The sequence below is a fragment of the Podarcis raffonei genome, chromosome 1, assembly GCF_027172205.1.
Source record: "Podarcis raffonei isolate rPodRaf1 chromosome 1, rPodRaf1.pri, whole genome shotgun sequence".
In the NCBI taxonomy this organism is placed as follows: domain Eukaryota; kingdom Metazoa; phylum Chordata; class Lepidosauria; order Squamata; family Lacertidae; genus Podarcis; species Podarcis raffonei.
Genome location: NC_070602.1, coordinates 7,585,494 through 7,609,307, shown reverse-complemented (window position 1 = coordinate 7,609,307; position 23,814 = coordinate 7,585,494). Strand labels below are relative to the sequence as shown.

General features: G+C 43.2%; 1 protein-coding gene across 1 annotated transcript in view; it reads right to left on the bottom strand.

Moving 5' to 3' along the window:
* The window catches only part of ARID4A (AT-rich interaction domain 4A), a 57,466-nt gene that overhangs the window by 6,000 nt on the left and 27,652 nt on the right, over window positions 1-23,814 (bottom strand). The window contains exons 12-21 of the mRNA XM_053396736.1: window positions 13,526-13,598; window positions 10,163-10,257; window positions 9,945-10,042; window positions 8,272-8,500; window positions 7,443-7,687; window positions 5,407-5,604; window positions 4,317-4,401; window positions 3,964-4,165; window positions 3,426-3,488; window positions 1,550-2,680 (exon numbers count right to left, since the gene is read on the bottom strand). Of these exons, the coding sequence (XP_053252711.1) occupies window positions 1,550-2,680; window positions 3,426-3,488; window positions 3,964-4,165; window positions 4,317-4,401; window positions 5,407-5,604; window positions 7,443-7,687; window positions 8,272-8,500; window positions 9,945-10,042; window positions 10,163-10,257; window positions 13,526-13,598 (2,419 nt within the window). The remainder of the gene's footprint in view (window positions 1-1,549; window positions 2,681-3,425; window positions 3,489-3,963; window positions 4,166-4,316; window positions 4,402-5,406; window positions 5,605-7,442; window positions 7,688-8,271; window positions 8,501-9,944; window positions 10,043-10,162; window positions 10,258-13,525; window positions 13,599-23,814) is intronic.

Sequence of the window (23,814 nt, the reverse complement as noted above, 5' to 3'; positions counted from 1 at the left end):
ATTATTCTGACTTGCAACTCATCAGGCTAAACAAGAGGGAGCACCAACTGTCATTTTGGCAATCGTGGTGCTACAGAAGTCACGATTTGGCTAGCTCCTCTCCCCGATATATTTCACCCCTCAAATACAGAATTCTGGCCCCCTGATGTGCATGCCTTAGCTGCCTTTTAAATAACCTCCAGCTGCATGCCTCAGACTGTGGCTGCATTACTCCCACAAGGGAGCAAGGCTGCAGTTCTAAAGAAGCACGTCCACACAACTCTTGAAATGTACTTGCGTCATATGCGAATTCAGGGGCAAACAAGCTGGGCACCGAAGCCTCTGCTTCATCTATGTGAACCAGCTTAGCATAATCTGCTTATTTTTCACAAACATAACAGATTGAGACCCACACATTTTGGCCAGCTTTTGTGGCTGCCCAGGAAGCCACTCCTCCCCCACCCAGAAGGTCTTGAACCTGACCTTGATCCCGGGGCTCCAAAATTTGGTGCAAGGTCAAGGACACCCCCCTGCTTCCCCTTCTCTGGCTTCTGGGGACTGGCACAGGGACAGAGATGAGTGCTGCCACAATTGCACTATGGAGATGACACAAGCCTGGTGCAACTGGGGTGATGATCCCCGTGGGCTAGGGATCAATATTTTTTTTTTTTGCAATGCACCTCTAAGAAACTGTATGAAAAGGACAGGCCCTTGCTCCCTTCTCCAGCTTTGAACTGGGGAGTCATCTCCTCAAGTTGTGTTGAACTTCCAGCTGCTCTGAGCATCACTGAAATGCAGGCTGGGCAATGGGGAACACTTGCCATGGCTAGAAGAATTGGGGACTCTGGTGATGGATATCGAAGTGCTGCTAGTTTACAAACAGCAGCCAATTTCAATACTTCTGCTCCCAAACCCCTATTTTATTGTTAGCTGCCTCGATGAGATAAAAATGAACGACTAAGCAACAAAAACGGAATGGCAGGATAAATTACTAAATTATATCGAATCGGCTAGATTAACAAGAGGCAATTAGGGGACTCCCCAGACAAGAATTCCAAAAAGAATGTAAAGAATACTTGTAAATGTAAAGAATACTTTACAAAACAGTGCCCTAAAATACACACCTGGACTTGTTTCAAAAGTCATAATTTGAAAAAAAAAATCATAATAATAATTCATAAAGGAAACAGTTTATAAGAAGTAAATAAGGAGGCCATGTACAAGATAAAGGAAGATTTTTATTTTGTCGTTTGTTTTATTTTATGTTTATTTTATGTTATGTTCATGTCTAACGGTGGTGGATTTGTTTATCTGAGTTGTGGTGGATTTATGTTGTAAATAAAATTAGAATAATAAATGAATGAATGACTAAGCAAAATGTGACTCCTTGCTTCTAATCCTTCAGGGTTTTTGCAAGTCATGCTTTCAGCATGTTTACGAAGAGAGGGAATTTTACTTTATTTAACAAAATTTATATTCTGCTTGATTGTAAGCAAACCTCCATGTAGATTACAAAAACCACTTTATGGAAGCATCAAAATGAAGTTTCCATTTAGAAGTTGGCACTTACCCCTCTCCCCGATCTCCCTTTCTGGGATGGCGATGCTACAGTTGCTGGAAGTAGTAGTGAAAGCCTCAAAGCCATTGGCAGACTCGCTCTCACAGAGACCTTCCTGAGACTCTTCAGCCACGCTGTCCACTTCAATGGTGATGTCACTTTCACTCTTGATGCTCCGTGATTCATCCTGACTTAAGGTGAGAGGAGAGGCCACAGAGAAGTTGGGCTGGACCACGGGAGGTAAGGCAGGCGGGTTCGAAGTGGGGTGGTTGGAGTCCGGCTTCTCTGCTATGAACTTTTCAGGCCCGATCTTGTCCTTTTCGTCCACGTCGTCCAAGTCCACTTCGTGGCAGAGGAGAGTTTCGGGCCCGATCTGAGGCATGGAATCGTCCTCGTCTTTCAGTGCGGGGTTGCGGTTTTCTTCGGAACAATCGAAGTCATCACCTCCCCGACCCTGAAGACGCTGATCGGATTCTGCCACCAGTGATGGCATTTCTTCGTTCTCGTTTCTGAGCGAATCATCTGCACCAAAGTCCTTACATTCTTCTGTCCCAGAACATTCATTTGTCCTCCCCTCGGACACGATATTTGGCACTTCCATCTCGCCCACCAGCCGGACCCGTTTGTCGGGGGATGGCTGTTCCGTTGTCTTCCTTTTCGAAAGCTTCTTATCTTTTGCACAAGGATCTGTTTCATTCTCAGAAGGGGTGCTCAATCCTTTACTGTCCAATGACGACGTGTCTAATCTTTCAGAATCCGAGAGATGTTCGCTTGCTGCCTCTTCCTGGTTTAGTGGCGTGCTCTTTACATTCTCCAGGGAGGAGTCTCTTGTTCTGTTCCGCCGTCCTTTCGCTCTAGGTGATTTTTCCATCTCTCTCTTGATATCTTCTACTTGGTCACTTTTGTTTCCAAAAATCTGAACCACTTGTTCGTTTTCTTCAACTTCGAGTTTCAAAGGTTCCAAAGGGTGGATCTGATTCCTGTCATTCTCTTTCAGCACAAGTGAGATCTTTGGGATTTCTTCATCAGGTTTTTCAACTGTTCGTTTCTCATCTTTTTCTGGGTCAGAATTGGCTGGAGAAAACTCTTCATTCACATTCTTTTCAGAAGCTTCATCCGCATCACTGTCAGATGAAATCGAGTCTACAAAAAAATACATGCACAGAACAAGTAGTCAAGGCACAACTTCATATGAAAGTTGGTATCAGCACTTAAGTCATTCAAAGCCCATTGATTTCAATCATTCTATTCTTGAGTATGACTGAGGCCAATTCCCAGAGTAGTTTAGCAATCCCTCTTACACAGGGAATTCTGGAAAATGTAGCTCTGTGAAGGGAATACGACTCCACTCAGAACTCTTAACGAACTATGGCTCCCAGAATGGCTGCTTAAATTGGTATCATAGTGCTTTAAACGTATTGTGTGAATGTCACCTTAGTTGGATACCCCCCCATACGGTAAAGAGAAATATTATTTTAATAAAGCTACAAAGAAAGTAGGCTAGAACAAAGGTATAGTTTGAAAGTGTCTATAAATAAAGTACAGCTCCTCTCTCATTGCTAATGATGACTGGGGAGATGGGAGCATTCAGAAGGTTAAACTTCTGTAAAGTGCAAGTATTTCATACCTAATGACGCAGCTGCATTTCACCCTCTGCTCTGTCTCAAGAGTACAATAGGTCTCATTAGAAGCATGAAGAATCTGTTTATGAGATTCACACTGTTTTACACCATGAAAGGCTGCAATCAAGAGCCAACGGAAGCAATAGGTATTGCTCCTCTCCCCAACTGCAGGTAGTGTCCTGTCTCAATCCTCTTCACATACATTCCCCCCTCCCCAGATTTCATAATACATCTTCCCACAACATATGAAAAAAAAATCTACTCACCATTTGACCCTCTGTCAGAATCCAACATTCCTGAGCTACGTCTTGTTTGCCTGCGAGACATTCCTAAAAATTAAAGGAAGAGGGTGTATCAGTGATTGGGAGCAAGAACATTACAAAGAAAAGGTTTTATTTATTTTCCAAGAGTGTGTTTGTGTGTGTCCATTATTTGTGGAACGCCCTCCCATCAGATGTCAAAGAGATAAACAACTACCTGACATTTAGAAGAAATCTGAAGGCAGCCCTGTTCAGTGAAGTTTTTAATGTGTGACATTTTAATGTATTCTTAATCTTTGTTGGAGGCCACCCAGAGTGGCTGGGGAAACCCAGCCAGATGGGCGGGGTACAAATAATAAATTATTATTAATTATTATTATTAATTATTATTATTATTATTATTATTATTAGCACATTATGCTTTACACCTCATGCCTTTTAAATCAGAAAAGATTTGCCATCCTAAAAAGCATCATTAGCTGCTTGTTCAAGAGCCTTTGTAAAACACCATGCACCAAAAATCCCAGTCCTGAACTGGAAATACCTTCAGTCCCGTTAGGCAAGGGTGAGCAATCCGGCAGGCTGCCGCGCGAGCTTCGGGCTCCTGGTTTACTTTCGCTATTAGGAGTTTTGGGCAGACCACACGACAGGTTTGAAAGAAGAGTCGATTTCAGAGGAGGGCGCCCCCGTTTCACCTTTTGCTTCTCCTCTTCTCTCTTTTCATCTTTTTCACTCTCTTCTTTACTCTGAACACAGATACATACGAATGGTCATTTTACTACTGTGCAACATATCTTAAAGGATTTACAGAAAGAAAGGGTAATCAGAAAGGGAAAAGTCCCCTTTTTGAAAATAAAAAGGTTTAGAAAAATAAGGCTACTGAATAATGCTACATACTTTTGCTTTTTTCTTTTGCTTCTTCTTTGAGCCTCCCTTCTCCACAGGCCAAATAATCCTATCAGCTTTCACCCATTCATCGTATCTACGGAAAACATACCATGCAGAATTATTACTCCTGTTAAAAATGGCTTTAGAGCAAAGGCTAATTGTAAAAAGAACCTCACCCGAAAAAGCATCCCCACCCCTAGATTTCAAGCCTACAAAGGAAGTCTTGCACCATACCCCCCCAATGTTTTAAATTTTAAAAGGTTAGTTAGTAGGTGAACTATAAACAGCACATCCCAACATTTCCAGTAAGTCAGTAGTCATTTCAGATATTGAATGCTTCTAGGTGTAAAATAAAATTCTTTTTTTCCAAAATAAAGAAACTGTCCAATGACTTGTTATATATATATATTTTTAATGTATCTCAACTTCTTTCTTGCTTTACAGTTTTTCCCTCTCTCTGTGCCCCATACCTTCCCAAATCTGCTCCAGAGGGTTGGAGAACACTCCAGAACAGTGGGTGTGTGGCAGAAAGAGAGGGGGAATTCCACTGTGCTAGCAGAAACCCTTGCACCGATAATAGAATTATAGAATTGTACAGTAGATAACCCCAAAGGGATTCTGCCACAGCTGTCCCTAGGTGGGCTCAAACCACCAACCTTCTGGTTAACAACCAGACCCACTGACCCACTGTGTCACCTGCTCCTGGATATTGCCCTTAGTGTTCAATTGTGTCCATAAAGAAAAGGAAACCATCAAAGGTTTGCCATGTCTTCATTTAACATTGCTGAGTAAACAAGAGGCTGTCCATCAAATCTTACCATGGGCACTCCTGACAGTATCATTTTCCTAAGCGAACATTTTTGAGGCACATTGACTCATCCCAAGTTGACTTTTTAAAATGGCTGCACGAAGCAGCTCCTAATACAGCCCAGGCAAAACACTTGATGATGCTCACGCCTGATCAAAGCACACCAGGATAAAAGAGGAGGAGGGACAGGACTGAAGGCACCTGTCTGCAGGGCCTCAGGTAGTCCACCTGAACGTTTATTTGCCACTACAATATGACTGCAAAACAAGCTTGACTTTCTTCTCTCCTCACCTTACATTCCAGCCATAATAATGCACCAAATACAAAACCTCTCCGTCATCATTCTCTGTACTTTTAATACTGGCTTCGTAAATTTTCTGAGTTTTGCCACGACCGTATTTTACTTTCACTTTGGTTCCCGTTAGACAAGGCTCTGTGTCTTCGTCGCCCTCCTCTCCTTCCGATTCTCCTCGGTTTTCAAGTTCTTCCCTGCAGCAAGACAGGTAACAGGATGCAAACTAATTAGAGGCCAGACGTGGGCAGCAGCTGTGATCCTCCTCACTTACATTATGCTTGCACGGCAGCAATGCAGCACTGCCAACCTCTGCCTTGAATGAAAGTGACTCAGCAACTGAATCCAGGCAAAAGTGCACTTTTCCAAGTAATGAATCTTGTGCAAGCGCCTAATCAATCCCACAGAGCCACAGTGGAGCTGAGGGAAAGCGCTCAAGTCAATCCCAATGCAAGTCGCGATTAGCCTTTCATGACATTCATTTTAATTTGTTACTGCTGAGTACTTTTCTCAAGTGACTGCCTACTAGTTAAAGAAAGGCCTTTCACGAACAAGTGCACAACTGCATGGTGCTCTAATGCCAGCTTGAATTTGTACCCAAACAATTATCTGAGAAGCCAAAGGATGCATAGGAATTAGCAACCCACTCAAATCAAATCATCATGAGTTTTAGTCAATCAATTAAAACCTGAATATAGGTAAAACAGTGTTTCTGAAGCAAGAAGTATATTTTCTTAGAAGAGTTCTTTCTTCTGTGCATGCGGGGAAGAACAAATGGCTCATTAGGTAGTGCTTGCCACCTTCAGTTTTTATTACGTATTTTGTAAATAAATAAATCCCAATAAAACCAGGCGTACCTTTTTATCAACTCAAGGTTTTAAAAATAAAATAAATCTAACTGGATTAAACAGGGCAATCCTAATAGCTACATCAACTTGAATATTACATGATACAGAACCCTGCACACAAATATATCACTGTTATACAAGCTCTTTCAAAGTGCCTTCTGTAAATGCCTAGTACAGCCCAGCACCACAACAGCACTTCTTATCCATATTCTAAAAAAAGTTCCCTTCTGATGGAACTCATGAATAAGCTGTGCTCAAGCACACATTATGCTGTCGGAAGTCACCTTAGATAGGGATTTTTTTTTTTTGCTAAAGCTGAACACCCCAGGATTTTGCTTTAAGGCAGCCTAGATTCATGCTTTTGAATCATGGTGCTGGAGACGACTATGGACTGCAAGAAGATCCAAGCTATCCATTCTGAAGGAAATCAGCCCTGAGTGCTCACTGGAAGGACAGATCCTGAAGCTGAGGCTCCAATACTTTGGCCAACTCATGAGAAGAGAAGACTTCCTGGAAAAGACCCTGATGTTGGGAAAGATGGGACGGCACAAGGAGAAGGGGACGACAGAGGATGAGATGGTTGGACAGTGTTCTCGAAGCTACTAACATGAATTTGACCAAGCTGCAAGAGGCAGTGGAAGACAGGAGTGCCTGGCATGCTCTGGTCCATGGGGTCATGAAGAGTCGGACATGACTAAACAACAACAAAGATTCATAGGCTACAGGTAATGAGAAACTATGGAAATTGGCATATATTTATTTCGCCAAAGAAAAGGCAGGAATTTTGTGTAGAGCTACTGCAGGAACTTGTGGCCCCTTCAGGTATTGCTGGACTCCAACTCCCACTGGTCCCAGCTGGCATGGCCAATATTCAGGGATGATAGGAGTTGTAGTCCAACATCTTGAGGTGCACAGATTCCCCAACCCTGGCACTGAAGCCTCCTATAACCTTCTTCCTCTTGGAGTCATCATACTACCAAGCTCTTTGTTAGCTGCCAGCATTTTAAAAAGGATGAAGACTTTGTCCATTTACGTTCTAATACTGAGCCTGCCCTATAAAACGACACCTTTTGAGATGCAATTTAACATGGATTAAGGGTCATTTTCACTGGGAGTCCAATTTCAAGACTTTACACTCGTGTGCTACAGCATCAGACAAAAAGTAGAAGTAAAGACATATTTCTTGCCTCCTGTCCTCCTCTTCATCTGACTCCTTGTCAGATTCCTCTTCCTTTTTTGCTTTCTTTTCCTTCTGCTTTGGTGTGGTCTTTCTGCTTCCAAGTGGCAGCTCATTTTCCCTTTTTTCTGCATTACTGGACACGTCTTCTACATCTTTGTTCTCCTTGTTGCTGTCTCTTAGTTTGTCCGGCATTTTATCATCTTCGCCTTCCTTTTTAGCGACAGTGACATCACGAACAAGTCTCCTTCGTCCCTATGATAGTTGGGGGGTTTGGGGGGGGGAGAGGGAGGGAGAAGAAAGCATGCTGTTTAAACTGCATTGCTGCCTTCAAGGCAGGTTAGGATTACACAATATATTGCTGCAGTATTAAGTTAAACCTTTTTTCCTTGACTAGCGGCGCATCAGGGAATTCACGGACAAGCAAAATATATATCTGAAAGCCACCATCACAGCTTTATGAATAGGTATCTAAAAAGATGGATTCTGTTACCACATAAGCAGCGTGAGCAGCAACAGATACAACCATGAGGAAAACAGGACTGAGAAAACGCAGGAGGAAATGAGCTGCCAGCTTTTTCCAGAATAAACATTACCTTACTCTCATTGGCCTATAGCTGGTTAATTAAACCCCTGCTGGGGAAGCAAGAGTAGGATCCTCCCTTTTTACTGTACTTTTCCTTTCTTTCCATTTATTTATAACCAAGCAAGGTATAACAGATGTCAGATAAAATAAAAGTAGAAAGAGATCTCTAGAACTAATCATATAGGATTACATTTCCATTCCAAAGCGGAACATAATAAATTAGTATCACAAGGCTCTAAGTGATGGACCTTACCCTAGGAGACCTCTGCTCAGTTTCTTCTTTTTCACTTTCACTGCTGCAATCGTTTCCATCCTCCTCATTGCGAACCTCTATGGGGAACATCTCTGGCTCTTCTTTTACACTTTCCTCCATCGGCTCTTCTGGTTTCTGTACTGCTTCTATTATTTTTGGTTCATTGTGGTGGATGGTTCTAAACTGAATGTTCGCAGACCGGCAGTACTCTTCGAAACCATAAAGATACCTACAGGTTTCAGAAAAGGAATTTATTGACAAGGTAAAAATAAAATAAGGCTCTTTCCATCACCTAGGCAGCACAGAGGGAGAACGCGAACTCCTTTTACACCCTCAAGTTCTGCTCTAACACAAGAGGAGGTTCTGATCTACAGAACAATTCTTCCAACAATTGCAGCGCTATCGTTCCCCCACGCCACCCTCCAATTTTAATCCTCAGTCACAGTGGGGAGAAGGTTTCTCTCTGACTTCCTGGTGTCCTGACATATGGCTGCTCAGTGCACAGAGGACTCTTGGAAATGTGATTTTTATTAGGCTGGCTCGGGTGGCCGTATCCTAGGGTAATAAGCAGAGATATGAATGAGCCTTGTGGTCACACATGCAGCTCCTTCACTTGATATGACAAATAAGGACTGCCTCTCCCAGTACAAACCGATCCAGACCCTGTGCTTGTCACCTGAGGCCCTTCTGTGTCTGTCCCCCCTCCCTGAGAGGTGCAGAGGGCGACAACAAGAAAAAGAGCTTTTTCTGAGGTGGCTCCTGGACTGTGGGATGCTCTCTCTAGAGGTCAGCCTGGCACCATCCTTGCATGTCTTTAGGTGCTAGGCAAAAACATTCCTCTTTACACAATCTATAGCATTTTAAATGTGGGGAGAATTGTTGAGGATACGTTTTTTCTGCAATTGTTTTAAAGTTTTTATTTTATTTTATTAAGCTATGCATTTTATGTTTTTAATGTTGTGCACTGCCCTGGGATCGTCGGATAAAGGGCGGTTTATGAATAAATAAATCCAGAGGAAGTCTTCAGTTAGCTACAATTTCCCCATGTCATTCGTACTGACTTCCTTATTTCCACAATCTATATCTCACTTAATTACAATAGTTTCTAAGCAGGGTACAAGAAGCTCAACACTTAAAAAAAGAGAAAAAGGCCAAGCTATAAAATTTCAAACCATGGCTTAATATCCCGTTTTGTCCTGAAGCCATTTAATCACCATTTCCCAGTATGGACATAATGCAAAACTCTAAGTTAAGTTAAGTCTCTCTCCTAGTTTGCTTGCTCGCTTCTGTAAAGGGAGGAGCAGAGGAATTATAGGAGGAGTTGCAAGGCTTGTTTGTACTTAGGGCTTAACTAAGCAGAAATATGATTGCCCAAATGAGGCCATAAATTCCAGCTGCCGCCGACTTACCATTTTGCTTTTAAATGTAGTATTACATTTGGAAGTTTAAGTTGTTAGCCACAGCAGACAGCAGTTGGGACTGCTGAGTTAGCAAGACAGAAAAATGTACAGTAGCTAAAAACCTGTACAGCACCGTGAAGTTATTGTTAGTGATATTCCCCCTTGCTATTGTCTATATTGCCTCCCCACCCTGCCAAATCCTGCTTATGATTTCCTTCGGGTCTAAGTAAGTTTTGAGTAGTTGTACCTTAAATAAAAAGAGAGACTACTTACTTTCTATAAGCAGTTTTTACATTGTAGGAAGCAGCGGAGTTCAAAATAGGAATGCCAAGGTCCATATAAATTTGCTTCCATACGGCTCCACTATCAATCTGTGCGGGAGGTAGAGAAGTATTTTAGGAGTGCAGTAGTGCACATATATAGATTAAATAGAAAACTAAAACAATGTTAGCTTGAAATTAAAGGCTAGCTTTAAGAAATGCCATACTTACATTGTCACACCCACCCTGCTGATATACCAGTCTGAAAAGTTTGAAGAGGTTAAGATCCTTATAGCCCAGAACAGGTGGCTTATTGATAGGAGTTCCTAATTAATATAAGAGAGATATCAAAAGAAGCATTTATTACACAGGCTTTGCACTTTTACTCTAAAGCACGTATCTACACTTTACAGCTTATAAATAGCCACTTGCCAGATTTCATCTCTAGGCACCCAGGCTGGTCCCATTATTCCCCTCCAGACCACAATCAAGCAACAAATGTTGGCAAGTGAATTATTATTATTTGGCTGGTAAGTTATTTGCATGGCTACATTATAGGCTTCTTCTTCTAACTGCTTGGCTGTGAGCATCTTGAAGCGGAAGTTGATACCTGGTGCCTGCTTTGGTAAAACAGATTCTTCTAAATAGGATACAGACTGGCTTTAAGATAATGATGTGTCAAGTTAAATGTCACCTTTAAAGGTAATGGAAATTCCAACCTCTTCTCCCTTCCGGAGTGGGGCATAAATAGACTCAACAATCAATTAGTAATTTGACAGAATCATTTTTTTGCAAATAAGGAATAATTTTTTTTAAGAGTTGAGGATAAAAGCAGCAAAAAATGGAGGGTGAAATGACCATTAAGAGCTTAAAAGCACAATCTTAACAGTCTACTCAGAACCAAATCCTCCTGAACTCAATGGGGCTTACTTCTAGGAAAGTGGAATCAGGATTGCAGCCTAGAATTTTATTAGGACCAAGGCTCAACTATAGAAAACCACTCAAATTGGTGGAAAACACTGTGGATGGTAGATTGGGACAGGCAATCCCCAGCACTGAGTCCTTCAGGACTCAGAAGGTCACACTGGTTGCCCATTTGATTCTGGGCCAGGTTCAAAGTCTTGCAATAACTTACAAGGCCCTAAATAAGGCCCTTGTATCTCTGCTTGATCACCAAAGTCTTCAGTGGAGTCACTGTTGGTGGTCAGAGAATCGTACAGTAAGGTGGGACCCAAAGGGTCATCTAGGGTCCAACCTCCTGCAATGCGGGAATCTCAGCATGGTCCCCCAGGGCTCATATCCATAAGGATCTGCATGACCAGTATTTTGTGGAACACTCTATTAGCTGGTGCCAGACAGGCCTTCTTCCTAATGAACTTCCAGAACTTCTTTTAAAAAAGAATTTTAGAAGGCATTTTCATTCAATTCTTATTTTATGTTTTAACTCATTTTTAGTCTCATTGCATTGGGTCTCCTGTATGCTGCTTAGAGACAACTGCAATTAGCAGTATACAAACTGAAAAAATAAATACAGTCGTCCCCCCCACTGCAAAAATATAATCTGCAATCCAGGATTTATTATAGAAAATGAAAATATGCAGTGGCCCCATGAAGTCAACCACCCTTTAATATGTGCATGCTGTTATTATGGATGGTTACTGGTAATTGAGATTTTAAGATTTTCAGAGCACAATGCCAGGAAATTAAATGTCAAATCCAAATGAGAAATCTCCAGAAGTCATTTTCATTTCCATCATTTACCAGCAGAGAGCATCCAAAGCAAGCATTCCTAGACATATCCTGTTCTGTAGCAGGGATCTCTCTAGGCAGTTGATCTATGCTACCCACAGCAAGACATTAATATATGAGCATACAGGAAATAGCCTTATACACAGAGCACAGATTCATCTAGTCCAGCACTGTGTTACCAGAAATCTTTTTAACAGAAGCTGCTACGGATTGAACCAGGAACTGCCCACAAACAAAAATGAACTGGCGCTTCTCCTCCCATGAGGTATTAGATTAGTTCAGCAACAGTAATTAGTTGCCCAGTATTTTACACTGTATTGGAGACAGATGTTACATGAGACAGCAACATCAGCCAAGCACTGTTGCCAAGGATTAAAAATGATCAATTTTATGCATTTCAGAATTTGTAGCTGCGCAAGGCAAGAGATTTTTGAAGCCTTGGCTAATGCTAAAAAGTTAACTTCTACCAGCCTGGAAATACAAGCAAGCTTCTCTTCATCATCCTGGTGATGAACAGACAACAATTTGCACTGAGGAAGGCAATTCAATGTCTTATCTGTCCTTTTCAACCAACCTTAAGATGGTTTAGTTGCAAACCCACCAACCAACCTCAGAATCCCAGACAAACTGAAACACTAATATTGTAAACCGCCCAGTGATCCTCAGATGAAGGGCAGTAGAAATTTAAATAAAAACAATTTTAATAATAATAATAAAATGATAATAATATCCCTTTTTCAATGTGGGAACATTCATGCGAATTAAAGATCAGCTCAACGCAAACATATGACAACAGGTTTAAATTGGCTAACAACATGATTGCAAACAATCATGCTCGCTTGCTGCTTTCACAGCATATAGCGCTTCAGTTTGCTATCACTCTGCCGGGCACTTCGAGTTGCAGTGAATATAAGGAGTATTTCATTGATACTGCAATGGATTAGGACCTGACAAGCCAGCTTTTAATCTTTTGTATTCTTGAACCTAGACTACCCACAGCAAACATGATGGAAGCCTGGCCCTTGAAAAGGTGCAGACCACAACATGCACCAAGCACAATGGATCAAGTTTGGAAGAATTGGTCACTGGGAGCACATTACAGTGTGTGCGTTTTTGTTTTAATCCAAATAATTTGTATTGGTTTTCATGTAAATACAAGAACAACATATAACTACAGTATCAACACGTTTCTATACTTGGCTTTCTAGAACCTTCTGGGTATACTTCAAGATGTTGGTGCACACATATAGGGGGTTTTCAGATGCTTGCTATTATCAGGTGGGACTCTGTCAGATACAGGCAAATTCAGGTTGTGCAATTATAGTTGGTTGAGAGGTCCTGCACAACAAACCCACTTCCCCCCAAAGATTGAAATTTTGCAATAAGGAAAGACACGGGAAAATGTGGGATAACACTTGCTTTGATGCAATGTCTTGTAACCTCCCCGCAAACAAGTCAGGATGAATGCTCAATAAATTGGTCATCTGGCAGTGCCCATATTCCACCCAAAAAAAGGTCCCACATACCTGCAGATCCCTATGCCTCGCTTCTCTCACATGCTGCTGCAAACTCATTACTGCAGCAAGATTGCTTAAGAGGATTCGTTTTAGGTGATGGTGATGCTTAATGTTTGTAAACACCAGCCCAAATGCCTTGCACATTTACTCTGAAGTAAATGTCTCCAAGTTCAATGGGACTTCCCCTCGAATGCACAGGAATGTGGTCTCAACAGCATTCAGAGCACATCACAAGCATTCGGCACAATCAGTAAATATAGCACTGTTAAAATGCACTTCCACACTAGGTTCAGAGCTTCCATCATTCTAAAAGGCAGTCAAGTCTTACCTCTGTCTTCCATAAACTTGTAAAGCTGTTGGAGGAAATTGTCCCTCTCTTCAGGATCAAGCTCTTCCTCAGGCTGCCAAAAGAAAAGAAAAAAGGAGACACATTTTTTTTTAAAAAAAGTATATGCTTTTGCCTTAATTGCAGCATCATAAGCATTTGCATACGGAGAGCCGAGTTCGACAAATTTCAGATCTGCAAAAAAACAGTATTATAAAATTGGCAAGAGGGAACTATTCACCAAAATACGTTATATGGTATCCAAGCAACTTGATAGAAAGTGTCTTGCATGTTGACGTCTGATGGAGATTTGACAGGATCTGGAGCTGCCGTTAAATGCAAGTGGTCAGTCTTCATTTTGAAGGGACCCTGATGCCGGGCCTCATCCCCAAGAGACCACTGCCCCTGAAAATATACAGGGATTGGCTTATTAACCTGAAAAGCAGCTGAAGTTAGGTCTCTATTAGAGTCACTAATCTCTGTTCAGTTTCAGCTGGAAAGTCATGGAACCACAAGCAGCATTACTTCAAATCTCAACTCACAAAGTATACCCTTCTCTCTTAGCAGAAGTGCTCTGGGTTCAGGGTTCTTTCCAGCCAACTACACCCTTCTGCAGGATTTTGTGAGCTGTCAGGAAGCAGCAGGGAGCCCTCTGCACAACAAGGGCCACGTTTCCTTCCAGACAATCTTCTGAGGGCCACAGGCCAGCGGAAGGAGGGGCCAGAATAAAAGTAAACAGAGCAAAGAATGTGAATTTTACCTTTGCACAGCAGGCTGGTTTCTTCACACACACCCATCTCTCCTCTATCCAGACAAGGAAGAGGAACGATCAAAGTTCAAGTGAAACAGGGCCAATAAGGGATGTGGCCTGGGAAGTGTTCCAAGGGCCAGATAAAAGGCCTGGAGGGCCACTTCCTCACCCCTGCTTTAAGAGGCCCCAGCAGGACCACTGCCTCCTTCTCCCACCCCCAGGTTTCAACTGACAAGACACATTCTCTGGCTACTGAACATGCTCAGTCCCCGCTGGGCTCTCAGCCTCTGCATAGTTTAAGGTACTCCTGAAAACCTTGGGGTTCCCCCCAAAATGCCAAAACCTCTCTCATGTTTCCGCTCAATTTCTGGTGGCCGAGTTCCCTATTAAGCGATCTATGCCAAGAATGAAGCTTTCCCTCCTGCAGCACGTTTGCTGACAGATTTTTAAATCTCATCCAAGCACGGGAAACGCATGACTCTGCTGCAGCATCACACCTCTTGCGGGACAGCTACCAATCCCCGTCTCCCTCCAAGGAACGCAGGACCAGAATACATTGTTCCCACCCCACTGTGTCCTTATAGCTACCCTGCGGTAGCAGGCGACGCTGGAAGAGGGCTGTTGGCCCAAGGTCACCAAGAAGGGTTCTAGGCTGAATGGGAACTTAGTCTGGTCTCCCTGTTCCTAGCCTGGGATTCCAACGACTACAGCACTCTCTCAAGCAGGTGGCTTCATTCAGCAGAATGCGACCACTAGTCTGAAGTGGACCTTGTGATCAGCTACCACATCCTGGGACAGTTGCATCTGAGATACATAGGTAACTCCTCTCCATAAGTGACTCTTGCATCTATCTACATGCCCATGGGGGGGCGGGATGGATGGCAGAGAATCCCAGATAACACCATTAATGACAGAAATATTCCTGGAAAGGATATTTCCATGGGGGAGTTATTCTACAAACACCCTACAAACCATGATCTTGAAAAAAACCATTTCTACTGACAATCATAATTATTCTTGAGTATTTATCGTGGTATTTTCTCTAAAGGAGCTTTTTGTTCTGAACAAAAAACTAAGTTGTGTCATCCAAGTGCTTATTTGGAGAGTATTTGGGGGCTGACATTATTAGAGTCACTTAGTGTTCATATTCTTTCACTTTTTGTGGTAGGAGAGGGAAGGAAAGCCAAATATATCTATTCCACAGTGCTGCAGGGGCCATTCTGTTCAATGTTTATTTCTCAGACAGGCTCCAGTAGCATCACATGAATCCTTAAGACTTTGCAATTTCTTGTTTTCTGACAGACTGTGTGCACCAGCCTTTATGTTAAATTTTACAGCATCACAATAAAATGCTTCAGAAGTACTTCAGGAGTTTAACGCATGTGTGTCAGGTGTAACTGAGCAAAATGTTAAATATTACACCAAGGTGATCCTGTTACAGCAAAACGGTTAAAAGTAATCTTAGGGTTTCTTTTGTGCACACTTACTTTTACTGGGAGCGAAGTGCTGAATGGAGTTCTGAATATGCACCATTTGATTTAACCTGATTCATAGAAATGGGGATTGGACTGGAAAGGGTGGATGATGTTTGGTGTCAAATCATATGCTTTATGCATACAGGGACAGAAGTTCAATCCCAAAATCCCTCAGGAGCACTGGGAAAACACCTCAGCCTTAAACCTACTAATCTGTAAACAAAGCTATAAGCCCCTATAAGATTTCTCTTTGGAAGCAGGACTCTTATTTTTTCATATTTGATGATTGCCAAATTCATTCAGTGATGCTATGGGATATAGTTTTAAATAAAATGGGAGAGTCGTTTTCCCCAAACTCATGAGCCTGACTTGCACTTTTTCAGCTTGGAAAAAGAAATATAATGAAAGTTCATCACAGTTTTCTTACTTTAATCATTTAGTATTGCGGGCCATGCTCTGCACAGAATAAAATATTGAAACCTCAAATGCACAGAAGAAGAAGAAGAGTTTGGATTTGATATCCCGCCTTTCACTCCCTTTAAGAAGTCTCAAAGCGGCTAACATTCTCCTTTCCCTTCCTCCCCCACAACAAACACTCTGTGAGGTGAGTGGGGCTGAGAGACTTCAAAGAAGTGTGACTAGCCCAAGGTCACCCAGCAGCTGCATGTGGAAGAGCGGAGACGCGAACCCGGTTCCCCAGATTACAAGACTACCGCTCTTAACCACTACACCACACTGGCTCTCAGGGCAATCTTATGCATGTCTACCCAAGGTTTAAGCCCCACGGTGTAGATTGGGTGTTACTCCCAAGTAACATGGACTAAATTGCAGGCACTGTGTGCTACTAAGGAACTTGTGGAATATTACGGGCTCTCTTGAGTAACTACAATCTTTTAAAATGGTTTTATCAGTGATAAAGGAAGTACAGCAAGTGACCCAAGTTTGATTTGTTGCCAGAGAAGTAAACAGGAGCCCTTGTTCAGGTTGGTGAGGAGTGGTTCCTCCTCCACACATATAGCTGGCACCTGCAGAAATCAACAACCAAATCAAGTGTTCGTTTGCGCTGACCTTTAAAGCCCGTTTCCGAGCACGTTTCCGAGCACGATTCAAAGTGTTGGTGCTGACCTTTAAAGCCCTAAACGGCCTCGGTCCTGTATTCCTGAAGGAGCGTCTCCACCCCCATCGTTCAGCCCGGACACTGAGATCCAGCGCCGAGGGCCTTCTGGCGGTTCCCTCATCGCGAGAAGTGAGGCTACAGGGAACCAGACAGAGTGCCTTCTCGGTAGTGGCGCCTGCCCTGTGGAACGCCCTCCCATCAGATGTCAAAGAGATAAATAATTACCTGACATTCAGAAGACACCTTAAGGCAGCCCTGTTCAGGGAAGTTTTTAATATGTAACGCTGTACTGTTTTTAACACTGATTGGGAGCCGCCCAGAATGGCTGGGGAAACTCAGCCAGATGGGCGGGGTATAAATAATAAATTATTATTATTATTATTATTATTATTATTATTATTATTATTAAGCCCTAAAGGCCTCGGTCCAGTATACCTGAAGGAGCGTCTCTACCCCCATCGTTCTGCCCAGACCCTGAGATCCAGTGCCGAGGGCCTTCTGGTGGTTCCCTCACTGCAAGAAGTCAAGTTACAGGGAACCAGGCAGAGGGCCTTCTCGGTAGTGGCGCCCGCCCTGTGAAACGCCCTCCCACCAGATGTCAAAGAGAAAAACAACTACCAGACTTTTAGAAGACATCTGAAGGCAGCCCTGTCTAGGGAAGCTTTTGATGTTTAATAGACTATTGTATTTTAATATTTTGTTGGAAGCTGCCCATAGTGGCTGGGGAAACTTAGCCAGATGGGCTGGGTATAAATAACAAATTATTATTATTATAAATACTAAGGAAATGTTAATGGCACTGGGGAAGACCTCTCATTCCTAGTTTTGCCTTAAATATTAAAAGAGTTTTAAATAGCAAGAAAATTTAATAGTTTGTTATTCTTCAAAAGGAGATAAACACAGAATTTGCCTCCGATGTGCAATTTCTAGAACCTCCCAACCATCTTTTTTATAGCTTCAGAGGAATGTCTATATTTAGTGAGAATTCTAAATATGAGTATAGAGGATTTATGCAAAACGTTTATAATGGTAGCAGAAGTTACCACACTGTGTCAGTATCAAGGTGTTGAAACATGCTGCAAAGGTTTTAATTAGGTTTTTGCATTCCAAATAAACAAGAGCACCACTAATGTCTATTTTCTTTCACTGCATTATTTTATCAAAGTACTACGAAATTGCTGGAAAGAGAGTCAAGTCCATTCTGCGCAGGAAACGTTATGCGCCTTCCAACAAGGACACAGGAGTCAAATGGCTATTGTAATTATTATGCTGCAGTAGGTATAGATGTTGTCAGTCACACGGGCGCTGAATATGTTCAGCCGAAAGGAAATTTATGTTTACAAGGTTAAGGAATTTCAGAACACGAAAGTCCTGCACACTTTCAAACAAACGTGTATTTTTTTGCAGACGCAGCTGTCTCCAAGCTTTGGGGAGCAATCTGATCTCCCAATAAAATTCTGTAATAATATGAATGAAGAACAGCTACCAATTGTCTACAGGAACCCTGGTTTCAAACTTAATCTAGGGGTTTCATCAGATTCTATGATCACCTCCACCCCACTTTCCAAACTCTTTGAAGTGAATGCATGTAGTGTGTGTAAGCCCAGTTTAGAACTAAATTTAGCATGGAGACCGGGGTAATCCATATGGTGCCCCCTCTGGGTGTTGGGACTCCGAACTCCCTCCAGACCTATCAATCATGGTCAATGGTCAGGGATTCTGGGAGCTGGTCCAACAACACTTGGAGAACCAAAGGTTAGCCAATCCTGATCTAGGCTCTTGACTAAGGCAGATCTCCAATAACCATAAAAAGCAAGAAAAAGAGAAAACAAAAATCTGAAGAAAGTCAAAATGGCGGCTTTTGGTGTTTCTGCCTCCTCTGAGATAAACCCTCTGAACCTCTGTAGAGGTCCTTCAAGATCACGAAGGCCAGAGGACACGGTCCCCATTTTTGGACACACCAGAGGATCCAAGAGGTACAATGTCTGAGGAAAGAAAGTGCCTTCTGCTATTTTACTGAGTTGCATACGGATTTGGCCTTCTTGGCCAAATCTGAAATCAGCTCCTCACCTGCTGGGGAATGGGATAGGTATGGATCTGAGCTAAGTGAAAAAGAGCAAGAGAATAATAACTGTAATAGCTTTCAACCTGATAAAATCTCAATACAAAAGCTTTCAATTGTAACTCAAGAGCAACTCATTAAAGCTCAGGATTAACAAGCAGTATTTGGGGACAACTGCAAAAAAAGAAAAAAAGAACCTGATCACCTGGATAATGGTACCTTGACGCACCGTTGCACATGGCGGTAATAACCAAGCCAGAAACTAGGCTTTGGGAAGAAGAGGTAATGGCAAAGCCACATCACACCCACCATTTCTACAAGTCACTTCAGATAAATTGCCAACTTGCTACAAGGGCTAGGAAGACATTTCCTGGGTCGAAACTCAGTACTTGAATGGTTCAAGGGACTTATAGTACTGTCAGGGAAAGAAATCAGAGGATAAATAAATATGTAAGATTAAGAATAGTTGACGTATTAACATATCCATGTGGGAAAGGGGTAGTACAGGGGTCGGCAACCTAAGGCCCATGGGCCACAAGCGGCCCATGGGGGTCGTTTAACCGGCCCATGAGCCGCCCCCAAACAGAGCTGCCCGTTCGGCGAGTCCCTGCATGCTGCGCTAAACCAGCGCAGTGCAGGGACTCGCTTCCCTGATGTCGGAAATCGCGTCTGCGCATGCTCAGATGCAGAAAATCGCATCTGCGCAGGTGCAGGAAATCATGAACCGCGCGATCCGACCCACAGAGGGATCTCCGCTGGAGTTAACCAGCCCAGGCGAGGTAAACCTTGCTGACCCCTGGGGTAGTATGTTGCAATGGGGGAACTGGTTTCTTTTCACTGAGTTCTGGGTTCAAATTCCTACACAGGTACAGTGAAAACTGCATGCAGAAAAGGGGAGGCACAACAATAAGCAGCACACCAAGCACTGCTGAGGCTACACAGGCACCATACATTTCAATAGGACATGGGTTTGAGCCTCAAACAATCTCCACTGGAGCAAGTGAAGCAGTGACTGGTGGATTGGACCCAGCGTGTCCTTTATCCAGAGGTGGCTTACCAGTCCCAAGGCCCATTCCACTGCCAGAACTGCAAGAAAAACCACCAGGTGACAAAATCTCAGCACAAAAGCAGGTTTATAAAAAATCGCAGCCCGTTTCGAACAGAGCTCCACCCCAGTTATTTTAAATATTACATTATTTTAAATGTAAAAGATTTTACATAGCAGGAAGAGAAGCCGGATGAAGTGCCCCTTCTTAGGACTGCGTTTTACTTCTGAATCAAACCACTAAAGAAAAGAAAAAACCTGACATAATAACATAATATGCTTGAATATTTCCTTGTGGGGGGACTGGGGGGGGGAGGAGGAAAGGACTGGACTAGGTTTTAAGGAGATACGTATATAACACTTTGACTTAATGATCCAGTAAGAATGATTTCTGCTGACAATATAAAAAGCAAATGCCAGTGTTCCACCAGCCAGACTGATCTCCATATCTTCACTTTTATATAAAGGTTCTCTCCTGCCACATGAAACAATAGATTCTGCATTTCCCCCCTATGCTAATCTCTCTTTCTGGTGTACTTTACCTTCCAGTCTCTACCAACATTTTAATTCCAAGTTAGGTCTAAAAAGAAATGCACAGGAATGCAGTTTTTATTTAAAAAAAGAAAAACAAAGCTCCCCCTCCCTCCTCTTTTGTTTGAAAGGCAGAAGCTCTTTAGGAGCCAAGTATCAGTTGTAAGCAACCACATATAAAAATATTACCCAGGGGTTAAAAGAAGGGGGATCGCCCTTCATTCACTTACCTGCGACAACGGTGTATTTACAAATGCTAACACACAGAGTCACACACAAAAAAACCCCTAGCGCAGATTGCAACAGTTCACACCCTGCAAAATGTGGCCTATTCACTCTGTATAACAACATGAGGGAGGGGGAGGGGGGAGGAGGAGAGAGAATCCACATTCCACAAACGATCAAGCCCTTACACTTTGCTCAGTATTAAGGCATGTTTGCATGGAAAGTGACTCCATTTTGTTTAAAAAGCCATTCTTTTTTCTGGCACAGGAACAAAAAATATCTATACATGCATTTTTTAATTTATTTTATTTTGCAAGGGGGGAGAGTGGGAAAAAGAGAGGATTACATGCATGCATTGCTGGAAAGATCAGAAAACTTAAAAAAAAGTAAACCCCACCCCTCACCAAAAAAAGAAAGGAAAAAGAAAAAGCCACCCCCCACCCACAGGGGCCGAAATGGATTAATGCTACACCTACTGAACGCGCGAGGAGTCCTTACCCGGGTGCTGCGTTTTCCTCCCAAGTGCAAACTGGTTTTTTTTAATATATATATATGTGTGTTTGCTTTTTCTACCTAATCTGCTCGCGGTGCCTCGCTGTACTTCAGCCTAACTTGCAAATATTTGCGTCCCTTTCTCTCGCTGCACCGAAGCCGCCGCCGCTGCTCTGCAGCATTGCTCCTCACATCCTCTCCCCCGGTCCGTTCAAATAAATAGGTAAATAAATAGATAAATAAATAGGTAAATGCAAGGAAAGGGAGGAATCGGACATTACATGAGAGGAGGAGGAGGAGGAGAAGAAAGGAGACAGCCCATTTCAAAGCATCTGGTAAGCCTCCCCGGGCAGCCTGCCAAAAGCCTCGGCTCAATCGTCCCCTCGCCCCCGAGCATGCGCACTCGCAGCCAACAGTGCGTCGCCATGGCAACCCCGCAGGCAGCCTCGAAGCATGAACAGCCATTCTGTTCGCAGCCTCGCAAGGCCGCAGACGACGAGGGGGAAGCGAAAGGGAAACACGGCCGCGGCGCCGCGCTTTCAGCCCGGCCAAGTTTCCTCCTCGTCCAACAGGCTCAAGGGCCGACCCCCCCCCTGTGTTGGGGGGGGGGATTTGCAAAGTCCACATTGCTTATCCTACATAAAAACCCCCCACAAAGAACGACCCATTAAAAAGCAAACAAACCACCACCACCCTCACCCTGTGCTTGGATTTAAAACAAACACACACCCAAAAGCAGGTAACTGCAGGATTTTGGCCAGGCGAAGTAAAACAGGCTCTTCCTCAGGGGCGGTGCAATGCTTTGCCGCTGCTTCCCTCGGAAAAACGATGCACTGACGGCTCTCGGCGTTTCCTAACTTTCTTTTAAAGGAAACTTAAATCGAGAAATTAAGAAGCACCTACGAGTTTTCTACGAACCTCTGGGGCTTCTCTTGCATTAAACAAAGACAAATGGGGTTAGGCCCCAAAAGGGCACGACAATGCTTGCCTGCCATGTGCTTTTAAGGCCCACCGAGAATGGGACATGGAAGAACGCCGTGAAAAACGGGTCTCACAAACCATTGTTTCCTCCGAAATACAGTGGTACCTCAGGTTACAGACGCTTCAGGTTACAGATGCTTCAGGTTACAGACTCCGCTAACCCAGAAATAGTACCTCGGGTTAAGAACTTTGCTTTAGGACGAGAACAGAAATCGTGCAGCGGTGGCGCAGCAGCAGTGGGAAGCCCCATTAGCTAAAGTGGTGCTTCAGGTTAAGAACAGTTTCAGGTTAGGAACAGACCTACGAAACAAATTAAGTACTTAACCCGAGATACCACTGTAGTCCCCACCCCCCCATCCACAAAAGGCAGTCAGGCCAGGGATTCGGGCTGCTAACCTGTGTTTATAAACTGGGCCCACTCCTATGCCAGATGTGCCCATTTGTAGCAGGAGAAGCCACACATCTGCTCACTCTCCAAACTGCCTCCTCAGAAATCCCACTTCAGGCTTGATGCCCTAAAAGCAGGACCCACAAGCTACAGAAAAAGACTGGAGAATGAATGTGTTGCTCTCCAGATGCAGCTGGACCTCCATCTCCCATCAACCTCAGTAAGGATGGCCGACAGTTATGGTCCAAGTTAGAGGAGGAGACCCAAGAGAGCAGCAGAACCGTCAAGAGAGACACTTGATTGGCAAGCTGAATGAAGCCTTAATTTGTTCTTCCAGTTTTTATTAAAATCACTTAATGCCCTTGAAGGGTGGACTTTGTGAAGGGAGGCCAAACATTGCTACTTATTTCTAAGGAAATAAAAAAATTCCTTCCAGTAGCATCTTAGAGACCAACTAAGTTTGTTCTTGGTATGAGCTTTCGTGTGCATGGTATCTGAAGAAGTGTGCATGCAACATGAGCAGAACGCAACCCACAGTGGCGTGTCTGCGCATGCGCGAGCGGCGAAACCTGGAAGTAACCCTTCCTGAAAAAATGTATCATGAAGCAAACGTAACATGAGGTATGACTGTATCATTTTTCTATATGATTTATACAAACGATTTGTATAATTCACTGGCATCTATGTTTATATCTGTGTTCTTAATTTTGGGTGTGCGGTAATATTAGTTCTTGTTGTATTTATGCAGCTACTTTGTATCTTTTATCATATATTTACATTGTTTTTTTGTTTACTGTAAACCACAGAGAGACCTTTGTTATGGGACAGCATACAAATGACAGAAACAAGCAACTAATAAATCACCTCCTCTCGCATCTCTCTCTCCAAACCTTAAGAGAGAAGTGAAGAGAGGGAGGTGGCTGCAAAGGAGCAGACCTTCTCAGTACTGGTACCGTTATGAAATCACTTTCCAAGGGAAGCTCACCTGACGTCTTCTTATACCCACAGAGGCCTTCCTTGGCACCTGCAGAGTGTTCCCTCCCTGCTTAAATTAGACTTGAAAGAAGCATTTATTGCTGCCCATAGAAAAGATTGTGGTGTGTGCTTGATATCCACAATGGTTTCTCTGGGTTGCAAATGTGCCCACTGGCCCCAAAAGGTTGGTGACCCCCGTGGTAACTATCCCATTTACTCCACCAGTCAGCTCCTCCACTGCACTTTTCAA